Source organism: Erpetoichthys calabaricus, chromosome 16, assembly GCF_900747795.2.
Source record: "Erpetoichthys calabaricus chromosome 16, fErpCal1.3, whole genome shotgun sequence".
In the NCBI taxonomy this organism is placed as follows: domain Eukaryota; kingdom Metazoa; phylum Chordata; class Cladistia; order Polypteriformes; family Polypteridae; genus Erpetoichthys; species Erpetoichthys calabaricus.
This window is the reverse complement of record NC_041409.2, coordinates 4,316,204-4,330,019: the sequence shown is the minus strand read 5'-3', so window position 1 is coordinate 4,330,019 and position 13,816 is coordinate 4,316,204. Positions and strand designations below refer to the sequence as shown.

Here is a 13,816-nt window from a genome sequence, read left to right as displayed (position 1 = left end):
AGAGACAAATGTTTGTTTGCAGTGTTTGAATAACGTTCCCGTCTCTCTACAACCTCCTGTGTTTCTGCGCAAATCTGTGACCCAAGCGTGACAATATAACAATAACCATATAAACATATGGTTTCTACTTTGCGGATTTTCACCTTTCGCAGGGGGGTTCTGGAACGCAACCCCCGAGATCGAGGAGGGATTACTGTATAGAATTGTTTACTGCGGTGGGTTGGCGCCCTGCCCGGGGTTTGTTTCCTGCCTTGTGCCCTGTGTTGGCTGGGATTGGCTCCAGCAGACCCCCGTGACCCTGTAGTTAGGATATAGCGGAATGGATAATGGATGGATGGATAGAATTGTTTTATCTTAGATACAATAAGTTTGTTGTATTCAAAAGTTGTACTGAATGTTAAATTGGAAGTCAAAACACTTATATTGTGTCACTTTGATTTTAAATAATCACCGATGATGGTGCTGGAGAGCATTGATTTGCACATTCAAGTAATAATTTCACTGGACTCTGCACCCATAGTGGATTCACAAATGTTTTTCTGGCAAATTAAAATCTGTAAAATATAAAACATTTATTGCTCTGAAACGTTCAAAGCCTGCCGCACAAAAGCGTTTGCTTGTGTACATGTGAGTGAGAGAATCCGACTCACTCGCGTCACTACCTACAGCTCCTATCTGTTACATTGCACCTGTTGGCGGCGATGTTGTGTGGTGTTGTGCCAGTTGTGATGGACTTCTTTCATTTCACTCCATCATGTCTTCCAACAAAAATTACTAAGATTCAAGGTAACAATAAGAAGAAAGAAGCCATCGCATTGGAAAAAATATGAAATAACGAAACAATATAAAAATGGACTAATTGGACCACAAGAAAGTGAATGCGTCAAGACAGTTAACGCTGGGTTCATTTTTCAGAAGAAGAGCAGCACCATTGGATTTGAAATGAGAGATAGCGCATGAGCTGTTATCAAGCTGCACATCAAGACACTGTACTTGTACTAAGCTGTTTTAATGTGTAAAATGTGTTTAGTTTGCCTTTTAGAAAAAATAAACAAGTTTAAACATTGTTTTACTGCTTTTTAAATAATTCAGTGCTTCCATATACAGTTTCTTTCTATGAATGTAACTCAACCTAATGCACTATTTTCGATAGGTAACAATACTTCATTTAATAATTTCCTGCCTTACAAACTACCGATCAGTTTGTAAAATGGGGTAAATCCCTGTATATCTAGTGGGTGAGAACTTTTTACTTTATGGATTTTTACTGGAGTGCTGGTTCAGTCTGCTCCACCCACAGACAACCAAGCAGACCACCCGGACCACAAGACCCGAGAAAACTGTGCGACTGCGGCTCAGACACAGAGCATCGCGGAGCTTTGGCACAGCAACATGAACCTCTGGGCTACTCCAAGATACCAATTTACTCTATAACACAACAAAAGACACAAATCACAACTTGGAGGGCAAATTAAAAGATTCTTTATTTTTTTAAAGAACTTCTCAAGTAGCAAGTGAGCAAGACACACGCAAAGACGCACTTACTTGCGCACACAGCCAAAGACCTTTCACCGATTATAAAATAAAAAAGGGAAAAAAAAACCTGTCATAAATAGAAAAACAAATTAACTGAAGACTCTAAAACTGCAAAATCAAACAGCTGCGCATGAGAATTAAGTCTGCCTTAAAATAATTATTTTACATTCTTCAACCAGCAAAAGAAATTTCATAAGCCCTTACAACTCAATAAAGCAATACCAAGTTTTGCAAATTTGCTATTCTGCATTTGTCCAAAATGACAATATATTTGTCTTTTTAAAAGGATTATTTTGCATTATTTTTTTCAATTGTAATGTTAAACTAAATGCCACACTTTTCTTGGTAAGGTGCGATCAAGAGACATGTCATTTTGTGAGCTGAAACAAACTGTTAAAGTTGTACTTGCTTTACATTATTCAAATAATTGATAGAAAAGAGAATTTATAGTGACTATACTACAAGGTGGTATGTCTTTTTTAAAGATGCATTTGTTTCTCTTACATTACTGAATCCTGTGATTAACCAAAGCGGCCACTTGCTCCGAATATCATATGGTCAAGCTCCCTTATAGATGCTGGGACAGAAGAAAAACGGTACAGAGAGTATTATCATATTAAATTAAAAATGAGCTAATCCCTAGTAAACAAGTGCACTTAAGAGCATCAAAATGCTTAGCTGAATTTGGATCATTTCCATTGTTGAGGGGTGCAAACGCTAGCTTGTAGTAATGCCCTGCTGGCACTCGATTTTTGGACGTGCACCTTATACAGAACTCCCAGACTATCACGAAAAATAGTTGATGTACAAACTGTGCCCTGTCTTTTTTGATTCTGGCCATCCTCTGCTCTCTCATACTTCTCCGTGCTTTGATAGGCTCCTTCCCACTCAGCACCCAGTGATAATACAGCAATTAGTTAAGCAAAGCTTGAACCTGGGGTACATGCCAGCCCCCATTTACAAAACTGTGCCCTGCCGGCATCCCTGGGCACAGCAGAAGCAATGCAAAAGGCTGAGGATGGCAATCACCTCACAAGGCCCCTCATCCCTGTCTGTCACACTCTTGGTGACTTTACAAGTCAAAAGTCTCTTCCTGTATTTCCTTAAAAGTTCATTGCCTTAAAAACATATTAAAATAAATGCATATCTAAATTGAAACAAACAAAACCATATAAAAGAAAATAAGTGCAATTTAAAAAAAGAATAACAAAAAAATGAATTACAGTCAAAACAACTGCACACCTTCAAAACTGCATTTTGACCTGATAAGAGCTAAAAGAAAAGTAAAAAAGGAAAGGCGTTGGTTAATTCCACACTATACAAAAAGGCCTTGATGACCCCGTTGTACACAAAAGGGCTGATAGGTTTGAAAACTTTGCATCTCCAAACTTGACTCTTTCACCTTGAACCCATAGTTATGTGTTAGACCCCCAGTTCCCTCCCACCCTAACCTATTTCTTGTTTCTTGTCTTCATTCTCCTTGTGGTGGTAGGTATGGCGGGAGTGGTGAAGCCCTGGGATTCTGGTTCACAGTCCCGTTACCAGATTCAGGGGTTCCAGGGGTGCCGGGATCAGTCGTTCCTGGGGTGGTGGGCTCCTCCGAGTCGGAGTTCTCCAGTGATGCATCTCCCAGGAATCCCCGCCTTGTGGTCCTGATCATGAAGGGCAGGGGTCCTCTTCTGAGGAGGCAAGAGAGAGAGAGAGGTCATTTAGCGTACAGCTGAAAAGCATTTGGCGGAATATCATCATATGGAAACAGCAAGCGAAAGCAAGGAAAAACGGAAATAAAAAGTACCAAAGAGTGCAAATACTTTATATATATATATATATATATAAAAAAAAAAAAAAAAAGTAACAATAACAACAATAAGATGGGCAGAAGTGGAACCTACTTGTCTCGTCTTCGCTCTGACTGGCTAAATGTTTGCATAAGAGAGAAAAACAAAAAATGAGTTACTATTTGAAGGAAAGAAGACATAAGTACCAAAGAAACACACCCAAAGCCATGCAAGACATACATTGGGCAGAGACAAACTTACACTCATTCGTATCATGCTGAGGCTGTGTGACCTACTGGTGTGTTTTGTGGAGAAATATTGGACTTCTATAAGCACAATTGTTCAAAAATGCTTTGAAGGCCTGACCCAGAGTTAATTACTTAAAGTTTCAACGTTCTACCTCAATGAATAGGCATTAACTCATGCCAATTTACTAGCAATCCGGTGGAGCAATAGGTGCATAAAATATTGAACAATTGAGGAAACACTTTAAGCCAGATGCTACAGTGTATATTAACATTGTTTCCTAAGGACATCTAGGGTTGCGTTCCTTGAAATAAGTTGATAGCAGGGGGAAGTACTACTTGCATTTTTTATCATTCCTAGGTTGTATATGTTCAACCATAGATAATGATGGAAGAGAAGGGAAATTGGGCAATGTCTATGTAACAAAGTACATGCAAAAATAATATTGTAGTACAAGATTTGCATTTAAAGTTTTGGATACTTAATGTCTTTCACAAAGTAAAAGCGGGTGCTGATTAAAGAAGACCTAAATGCATTATTAAAGGGACCTACCGATTAGAAGCTTGAGTAAGTAATGAAATTCAACTATTCATGACACTCTTCTCAGTATTTGTAATTCAGCTATAAATTATACACCACACACACGCCTATCATGACTAAATGTTTTGACAATCTTTCACAGACAGGATCCCAACTGTGAGCAAAGTATTCAAGCCCTGGCCTTGCTAGGTCATATATTCTAGAACTAGCCATGTGCGCCCAAACTACGTTGCGCATGTTAAAGTTGTCTGTGAAGGGCTCCCTGTTTAAAAGCGGCTGCCAGTCGTGAACTGGGCCCTTCGTCGCACAGCATTATGATTTTTTATAAGGGAAACAAAATTACAAAACAAAACCCTTGGACATTGATTCGATAGGAACGGCCTACTCGGAATCACTGTCCGAATAGTAATTATGTGGTGGTGGAGGAGCATTTCTGCTTCTCTCCGTTCACAGTTCGTCTCGTTTTCATGACGCTGTCATTTCCTCTCACGATCTCTTCTCAACCTTTTTCCAATCTCGCAGGTTGCTTTGTGGCAATCCAAAGAGTAAGGAAGAACCAATGCTTCTTTCTTGAACTCCAAACGCCGACTGATGGAAAATCACAGAAGTGTGCCCGACTTATATACTCTGATTGCTGACTCCAAGAAGTGGGTGAACATTCGATTTGGACGAAGTGCTGCCAACGACGGTCGATAGAAACACAAAATAAAACAGTCTCGACAACGAAGCAGGTGTCGACGCCAGATCTAAACACAAAGCACGGTGTTGACGCCAGATCTAAACACAAAGAGTGGTATCGACAGTGTTTGTAGACAAAAGTAACAACCAAGGTGTTGTGTATTCAGCCAGTACAAACAGCACGTAGTCTCCTTTAGTTCAGTCCTCTTTAATCACCACACTCCAACCTCATCCAACGATCCTCCCAATCACTTCCTCTCCTCCTCCATCACTACTGCCCTCTACTGAACACAGCAGGAACACCACACAAGGCAGTGAATTCGCAGACAAACAAAGATCAAGATCCAAATGAAGATTATATATAAAGATTAGTTAATTTAAAGCACAACAATTTATTTAGTTTGAATGTCTGTGTTTTAAGGTGTGACTGGAGTACTACAGTATTCAGTAGTATAAGCCTGGAGGAGATTCTTAATGCAATGCCTATGTTTTAGCTGACTCTCTACTGCCATCTAGTGCTTCTTCTTCTAATTCATTCACGGACAAACAAAGATCAAGATCCAAATGAAGATTATATATAGAGATTGTTCGCCCACTAAGGCCATTGTAGGAAAAAAATGTGCATCTTTGTTGGACAGAGTTAGATTTATAATCACTTCCAAGACAGTATCAACAATATTTAGAGTAACAATGGATGGGATTATAATATGCAATGAAAAATCTATTGTGATATCCTAAACCAGTGGTTCTCAAACTGTGGGGTGGGCCCCCCTAGGGGGGCGCAAAGTAACAAAAAGGGGGACGTGAAGATGTGAAAAAAAGAAAACAAGAATCGAAAATATGAAAAATACATCTATTGAAACCAAAACAAATTAACTTAAACTACATTCTGATACTAGAAAAATAAATATACAGTTAGATAAATGTCGATAAAAGATAAGTAGGTATAATAAAATATGCATCTATGATATATCATTAATTAAAAAAGAACAAATTGGTATTAGTGGGCTCCTTTCAAAAAAATGTTAGGGGGGCGCGATTAAAACTGTTATGAAAACTCGGGTCGCAAATACTTAAAGGTTGAGAAACGCTGTGCTAAACGATGCTTGCACGTTGACACCTGGAAGAATATTAACTCACTCTTCACAACTCAATGGAAATGCTGTAACAAGGATATAAAGTTGACAGTTTGCTAAATACAACTCATAATATTGAATTTGTACTTTTATTTTAGAATTATTTACATGTAGCTTTTAAATGAATAAACTCTGTGTCCAGAATTCAAAATGGATAGCTGGCATTGACTTTATTATGTGATCAAAGTGTTCTGTAACCAGATGAGCTCATTAGATTACAAAGACCAATGATTCACGTTTTTCAAGAGAGATATGTAGACACATTTGCCAGTACCCCTCCATGGAAAAAAAAGAACCCACAATTGTCTTGTGAAATAACTTGAAACTGACAAAAGTAATTGGCACCCATCATTGTTTATTCCACATTTAACGAAAATCAGACTTTGTCAAAGTTTTGATCAACAGAATATTTCAAATAATAACACAAATGAAAATGCATGGATAAAAATGATGGGACTCTTAAGTAATATTTTGTTGCACAACCTTTACAGGCAACCATTTTAAACAAATGATCCCTGGAGCTCACAGTGAGTTTCCTGCACCTGTCGACAGGTAGTTTGGACCACTCTTCCAAAGCAAACTGTGTCAGGTTTGAAGGGGGCCTTCTCCAGATGACATGTTTCAGTTCTCTCCATAGATGTTCGATAGGATTCAAATCAGGGCTCCTAGAAGGCCACTTCACAAGAGTACAATGGTTTGCTCTTAGCCATTCTTGGGTGCTTTTAGCTGTGTGTTTTGGCTCATATCCTGTTGGGGCTTCCATTACCTGCAACTAAGACAGACTTTTCCGACACTGGGTAGAACATTTCACTCCAGAATGTCTTGATAGTCTTGAGATGTTATTGTTCCCTGTAAAAAGGCACCCCATGCCAGACATAGCACAGCAGCCCTGAAATATAACACAGCCTCCTTCATGTTTCACAGTAGGTATGGTGTTTTTTTTCTTTGAAGGCTTCAGTATTCTCATCTGCAAACATTGAGTTGATATGACTTGCCAAAAAGCTCCAGTTTTGTCTCATCTGTCCAAAGGACATTTTACCAGAAACTTGTCAATATGCATTTTAGCAAATTCCAGTCTGGGTTTTTAATGTTTTTCTTTCAACAGTGGAGTCCTCTGGGACTGTCACTCAAAAAGCAACAAATGGTGCGATCAGATACAAGTGGACCTTGGGGTTCAGCTTGTATCTCTTTGGAAGTTTTCCTTGGCTTTTTTCTCTATCATTCTCACTATCCTTCTGTCCATTCTGGGGTTGACTTTCTCTTGCAGTTGCATCCAGGGAGGTTGGCTACAGTCCCATGGACCTTAAACTTCTTAATTATATTTGCAGTTGGTGTCGCAAGCTGCTTGGAGATGGTCTTCTGTCCTTTGCCTTTAACATGTTGGTCAATAATTTTCTTTCTGATCTCCTCAGACAACTCTCTCCTTTGGTTTTTCTGGTCCATGTTCAGCGTGGGACACACAATGATAACAGACAGCAGAGTGATGACCTTTCTCCATTTAAATCAACTGAATGAATGGTTGCGCAATTGGAGACGTGTGACACTAATTAAAGAAAACAGCTAGTTTAAAAAAAATCACTCTAATCCAATTATTTAGGATATTTTTTAGGGGTACCAACAAATGTGTCAAGGCTGTTTTAGAATATCTCTGTTAAATAAGTAACACTTTATCTCTTTTCACACTTGCTTTGCTTTACTCAATGACATATTAAAAGGCATGCAGGTATACATGGGACAATTGCTTTTCATTTATTTACTTTTCAGGAAGCATACAGCACTTTTTGAATGAGCCGTGAGGCTACCAACAAATTTGACCACATTTGTAAATGGGGCCGACAATCTGTTTAAAAACAAACTAGATAAGAATTCTGGGAAGTCAAATATAAAAGTAAATAAGAAAAGTGTTACTCTTATCTATATATATGTTGAAGCTTCAACAAACTAACCAGTGTGTATATGCTTGTAAGAAGATGTGAAATTGGGGCTTGGGACCTTGTTGTTAACTTGTCTCTCATAAGTAGCTTAAAAGTAACCTCATTAAGAAAGTAACCAGACCATGGAAACGTAATTAGTTGTCCAGCTTTGGCTGATATAACATCTTACATAAAGTACCCATAAAAGGGGCAGGACTTTAACTCTTTGAGAGCTGAATATTTCAGTTTTCTGAAAAGTACACAAAGCAATGGTTTAACACTGAAATCAACATAAAACGTCTGTTGCTGAGTGCTGTGGCCACCAGTTCCCTAGGAATGTGCAGCAGGCTAGATGCCAGGCGGTTGTGGTTACAGTGCATCGCAATCTGGTTTGTACTTCTTGTCACTGTAAGTGGCGGTCCTCCCAGGCGAACATTGCAGTAGGTGTGTCAGATACATGAACCTGTTCAGCATCATGATCAACTGGGGATCAATCAGCTGGAGACCGATCAGCTAATGCTGGTAGCTTATATTCGTTCTCGATCACTTGCATCAAAATCGAAGTCTGACAAGTCAGAGTCCAATTCAGTGATAATATGCAAAACGTTGTCCAAGGAGTATTTTGCTTTATGTATTTGCTTCAATCTCTCGCCAGATGTCGATGCCATTTTTGCTGCTGTTTGCTCCTCACTACTCACACGAGTGCAGGGAATCTCAGTCAAACCAATGAAACTAACTTTCCTTCTAGCAAAGAGAGTCTAACTAAAACATATTGGTGGGTTTTGTCACCGTTTACAGTGGATTACCACCGTCAACCCCTCCTTTTGCCAAATGTCTACATCCGCCCTGAAAGAATTAAAAAGCACATAAGAGAGACATCAGCACTACCAGAGAGAGAAGGCAGCCTTGTGGCATCTTTGCTACTATGGCAAACCAACTTAAACCTCCTATTAAAGGTGCTATTTAAGGCTGGGGAGCATTCATCTGATATGAGCAGAAAAAGCAGAAAAAGTAGGAGAGGGTCTGGAGACTTGTGTGAATGAGAAATAAAAGATGCGAGCACATTAAATGTATAGCCGATAAGTATGATGCAGACTTTGAAATGATGATTGAATTCGTCCTCCTTACTGCCTAGAAGGAGGTGGCCATATGATTTCTGATCACATGCTTGTTATAACTGAGGCATCTTTGCCCTGCCAAATGGTCAACATTTATAGTCAGAATCCCTGCTCTCACACAATAATACCTACCACTGCCCACAACTTCTCCGCAGCTTTTATGGATGCTGTGCATTTCCCCCTACCTCACATGAGCCCTGATGGTCTAATCACTTTGTTGAATGGTACTTGTTCTACCATTTTAGACTCTGTTTCTCTTATTAAGGCCAAGCGCTCAAATCTTAAACCTCAGCCATGGTTAAATGAGGCCCACTCTTACCCTCAGGGCAAGCAGAGCAAAAGTGGAAAAAAGACAAGCATCAGGTATCTTTTGATATTTCAAGGGGGAGTTTGTCTAACCACCAGAAAGCTGTGAAATCTGCTAGAATAAATTATTTTTCAGATATTATTAAGAGTAACTGTCATAGACCCAGAGTTTTATTTAATACTATAAACACTATTCTTAACCCATCTGTTCCTACATGTCACCTATCCTGACATGACATCAACAGTATGCTAAGACTTTCTCTAATTTTATTTTTCAAACATTGCAGACATTAGATTCCACATTACACCCTTCTGTTGATGATCCTTCTGTCCCTCCTGCATGCTTGGCTGTTTTTCATCAGTTCAAATCTGTATCTCACCCTTTTCTGGCAGCAGTAGTCACCTCAAATTCACAACTTGTCAGCTACACATTGTTTCCTCTCATCTTCTTAAAGATGTTTTTGAAGTGATTGAGCCTACTGTTTTGAACATTACAAATGAATTGTCTTGAGACTGACTCAGCCCCAGCCTTTTATAAACATACTGTGGTGCAGCCTTTTATAATAATAAAAATAAAATCTGGATTTTCAGACTTTTCAAGCTTCAGACCCATCTCCAAGTTGCCTATTCTTTTTAAAATTCTGGAGAAGGTTGTTTTTCTATAACTGCAAACCTTTTTGAATGAAAATGGCTCCCTCGCAATTACTTAGCTCCTCTGACCAGAGGTTACTAGTCATGCCAAGGTCGAGAGTTAAGCTCAGAGGGGACCGTGCCTTTGTAGTAGCTGCCCCTACACTTTGGAATAGTCTGCATTTCAACATTAGATCAGCAACAACTTTGCTCACTTTTACATTCTGTCTGAAAACCTTTCTTTTTACCTTAATCTTTTAAACTTGCATGAGAGTACCGTTTTTTATATACATATATATATAAATTTGAGTTTATTTATTTAAAGTATATTATATATATAATGGGGTGGCAAACAGGCAAATATAATGATTTTCAGAATATGTAAAGTCAGTGTTCTAAATATATACAGTAACACCAAAGCCTGATTATATAAAGTCAGCGTTGGAGTATATAAAGTCATTCCTGAATATATAAAGTCAGTGTCGGAATATATAAGGTCATTCCCGAATTAATAAAGTCAAAACTTAAATATATAAAGTCAGTATCAGAATATATAAAGTCATTTCTGAATATATAAAGTCAGTATCAGAATATATAAAGTCATTTCTGAATATATAAAGTCAGAGTTAGAATATATAAAGTCAGCGTCGGAATATATAAAGTCATTCCTGAATATATAAATTCTTTGTATCTCCTGCCTCTTGGCTCTATTCTTAGAAAGCATAATATTGCTTTCCATTGTTATGCAGACGATACTCAGGTTTATGTGCCCCTCAAACGCAAGGATGCTTACTCCATACAAGCTTTGGTTATGTGCCTAGAAGAGGTGAAAGCTTGGATGGCAGTGAACTTCTTAAATTTTAATGAAAATAAGACAGAGGTTATAGTTTTTGGTCCTGGGGGCACCAGTGGGTCTATTTCTACTTCTGCTCCTGTGGATTTGGGTCCCCTTGCACAATATGCTACGCCTGTTATTACAAATTTGGGTTTTAGGATAGATGAGGATTTTAGACTGGATGGTCAGATCAGTGCGGTGGTGAAATCTGGTTTCTTTCAGTTAAGACGTTTGGCGAAGATAAAAAACATTCTTTCCAAAGATCAATTTACAACAGTAATCCACGCCTTCATTACAACCTATTGTAATTCGTTGTATGTTGGTGTTAGCCAGTCCACCCTGTCTTGGCTGCAGCTGGTGCAAAATGCTGCTGCACGCCTTTTAACTGGCACGCGAAAAAATGAGCACATTACACCTGTGTTATCCTCACTGCACTGGCTGCCTGTTCAGTTTAGAGTTCATTTTAAGATTCATTTGTTTTTAAGTCCTTAAATGGCTTGATCCGCCCTACCTCGCTGAGCTGCTGCATATGCACTCTCCTTCCCGCTCACTCAGATCAGTTGGTCAGCTGCTTCTGGATGTGCCGAGGACTCAGCGAAAGCTCAGGGGGGATAGGGCTTTTACTGTTGTGGCTCCAAGGCTCTGGAATTCACTGCCGATCCACATTAGACAGGCCTCCTCACTGCCATTGTTAAGTCTGCTCTTAAGACTTACCTCTTTGGTTTGGCGTTTGATCCTGTGTGAGCAGTTGATTTTACTCTGTATTAACTCTGTTTAGTTGTTTTTACTATGTTTTAAATTACTTTTATTTATTGTATTTTATTTACTTATTTATTATTTTGTTTTTGTTTAAAATGTATTTTAGCCTATGTTCAGCACTTTGGTCAGCGGCTGTTGTATGTAAAGTGCTTTATAAATAAAGTTGACTTGACTTGACACTGACTTTATATATTCTGACACTGACTTTATATATTCAAAAAATCATTATATTTGCCTGTTTGGCACCCCATAATATATATATTATATATATACTGTATATATATATATAAAGATAGATATATAGATAGATTTACTGGTGTATTAATGGAAACTGTATAGCACATTGGTCAATTTCTGTTGTTTTAAATATGCTCTATAAATAAAAATGACTTGACTTGACAAGAGAAGCACAATGTCTGAACAAACTTATCAGAAAAGGCTGCTCCATCACAGGGCTAACCCTGGACACACAGGAAAAGAGGATGATGGCAAAATCGGACACCAGCATGAAAAATCCCCCCATCCCCTCCAGGAGGCGCTCTCTTGAAACACTTTTAGACTCAGGCTTGTTCCACCACGGTGTGCTAAGAAGCACCTCTGGGGATCTTTTCTGCCCACTGCTATCAGGCAATTCAATGTGTCCTCCAAACACATTAACTTTAAAAAATTCTGCATAATATATACCGTATACTGTATATATATATGTGATTGATTAGCTTTATTATGTGTTCTGTACAACTGTATCCTTGTTTTTTTATCTTTCTGCTGCTATATGCATCTGATTATCCCCTTGGGATTATTAAAGTTTATCTAATCTAATCTAAAGGGCTTTTACTCTCTGTGTTATGATTTGGTTCCTTTTGAATTTTTCATGTCTTCCTTTGGTCTCTTTGGATCATTTTATATCCATTCTGAAGTTTTGTGTGATGGGGAACCCATTTCTATCATCTAATTTTAGTTTCAGTTTTGTTTTTGTATGGTTAGAGTCAGGGCCAGCATATGGGATGAGGCAAAAAGGTGATCACCTCAGGCAGCAATTTCGTCAAGGTGGCTTTTTCATACAGGTGTATTTTTTTTTCATTAATAATAATAACAATTATACAAAAAACGAGAGTTAAATATGAACCATATTCGTTACATACAGATTGAGTGTCTAATTTATATACTGATTTTTTTTCTCCAAAATAATATTCTTTTTTTTATTATTTTCACAATTGTTCCAAGGATGTACAGATGTACAGTGGAACCTTGGATTGCGAGTAACTTGGTCTGTGAGTATTTTGCAAGATGAGCTAAAATTTTTAATAAATTTTGACTTGATAAACAAGCAAGGTCTTGCAATACGAGTAGTCACATGATCACAACTGAGCCGATGGTGCTTTTCTCTCTCTCTCGCTGTGGGATTGTGGGCAATTGTCTCCCATTCTCGTGCTCAGTCGGCGTGCCTCAGTCATATAATCAACATCTGTACGAGCGTATACTGTTTACTACAGCATTGTGACCACGTGTGTGTGTTTGTATTGTAACGTGTGAGTCCTGTCTTGCACCCCAAAACACGAAGCTGAGTCTCAGTACTTTAGCAACACCAGCTCTATTCAGCTTGAAACAGCAACAGCACGGTTGTTTATTGTAGCGTGATCTGCCGCTCTCCTACACTCAGACACAGCAGTCAGGCAGAGTCATGGCCAGGCTAGTGGCCAAGTAATACTGTGCCCTGCGTATTTATAATTTTCCTTGTATCACCCATCAACAGCAGGCGCTTATAGCATGTCTGTGATGTTTTCGGATTCACTTTTACACCGAACTGCTACAGCGCTGGGAGCCTGCGGTTGCTTCGGGATGCTCTTCCGCGTGTCGTCCCGTTGGTTGGAATCCAAAAAGAGTTTAGAAACTCACTCACACCAGCCATGATTCTTCCATCCATCCATCCATTTTCCAAACCGCTGAATCCGAACACAGGGTCACGGGGGTCTGCTGGAGCCAATCCCAGCCAACACAGGGCACAAGGCAGGAACCAATCCCGGGCAGGGTGCCAACCCACCGCAGGACACACACAAACACACCCACACCAAGCACACACTAGGGCCAATTTAGCATCGCCAATCCACCTAACCTGCATGTCTTTGGACTGTGGGAGGAAACCGGAGCGCCCAGAGGAAACACACACAGACACAGGGAGAACATGCAAACTCCACGCAGGGAGGACCCGGTAAGCGAACCCATGTCTCCTGTGAGGCAGCAGCGCTACCCACTGCGCCACCGTGCCGCCCAGCCATGACTCTTTTCAAAGGTAAAGTGCAGATTAATTTGTTTTATGTATTTTTACTTTAAATTTTGTATT

At 39.2% G+C, this 13,816-nt stretch overlaps 1 protein-coding gene across 6 annotated transcripts in view; it reads right to left on the bottom strand.

Moving 5' to 3' along the window:
* Positions 1–1,459: 1,459 nt before the first annotated feature.
* Positions 1,460–13,816, bottom strand: part of myh14 (myosin, heavy chain 14, non-muscle) — a 154,737-nt gene continuing 142,380 nt past the window's right edge. For 5 of the 6 annotated variants that reach the window (XM_051920135.1, XM_051920139.1, XM_028821866.2 and 2 more), the window contains 2 exons: positions 3,429–3,452; positions 1,460–3,215 (listed from right to left, as the gene is read on the bottom strand). In XM_051920135.1, coding sequence (XP_051776095.1) covers positions 3,008–3,215; positions 3,429–3,452 — 232 coding nt within the window. In that variant the 3' untranslated portion in view covers positions 1,460–3,007. The remainder of the gene's footprint in view (positions 3,216–3,428; positions 3,453–13,816) is intronic. The other variant, XM_051920137.1, reaches the window with a different exon arrangement.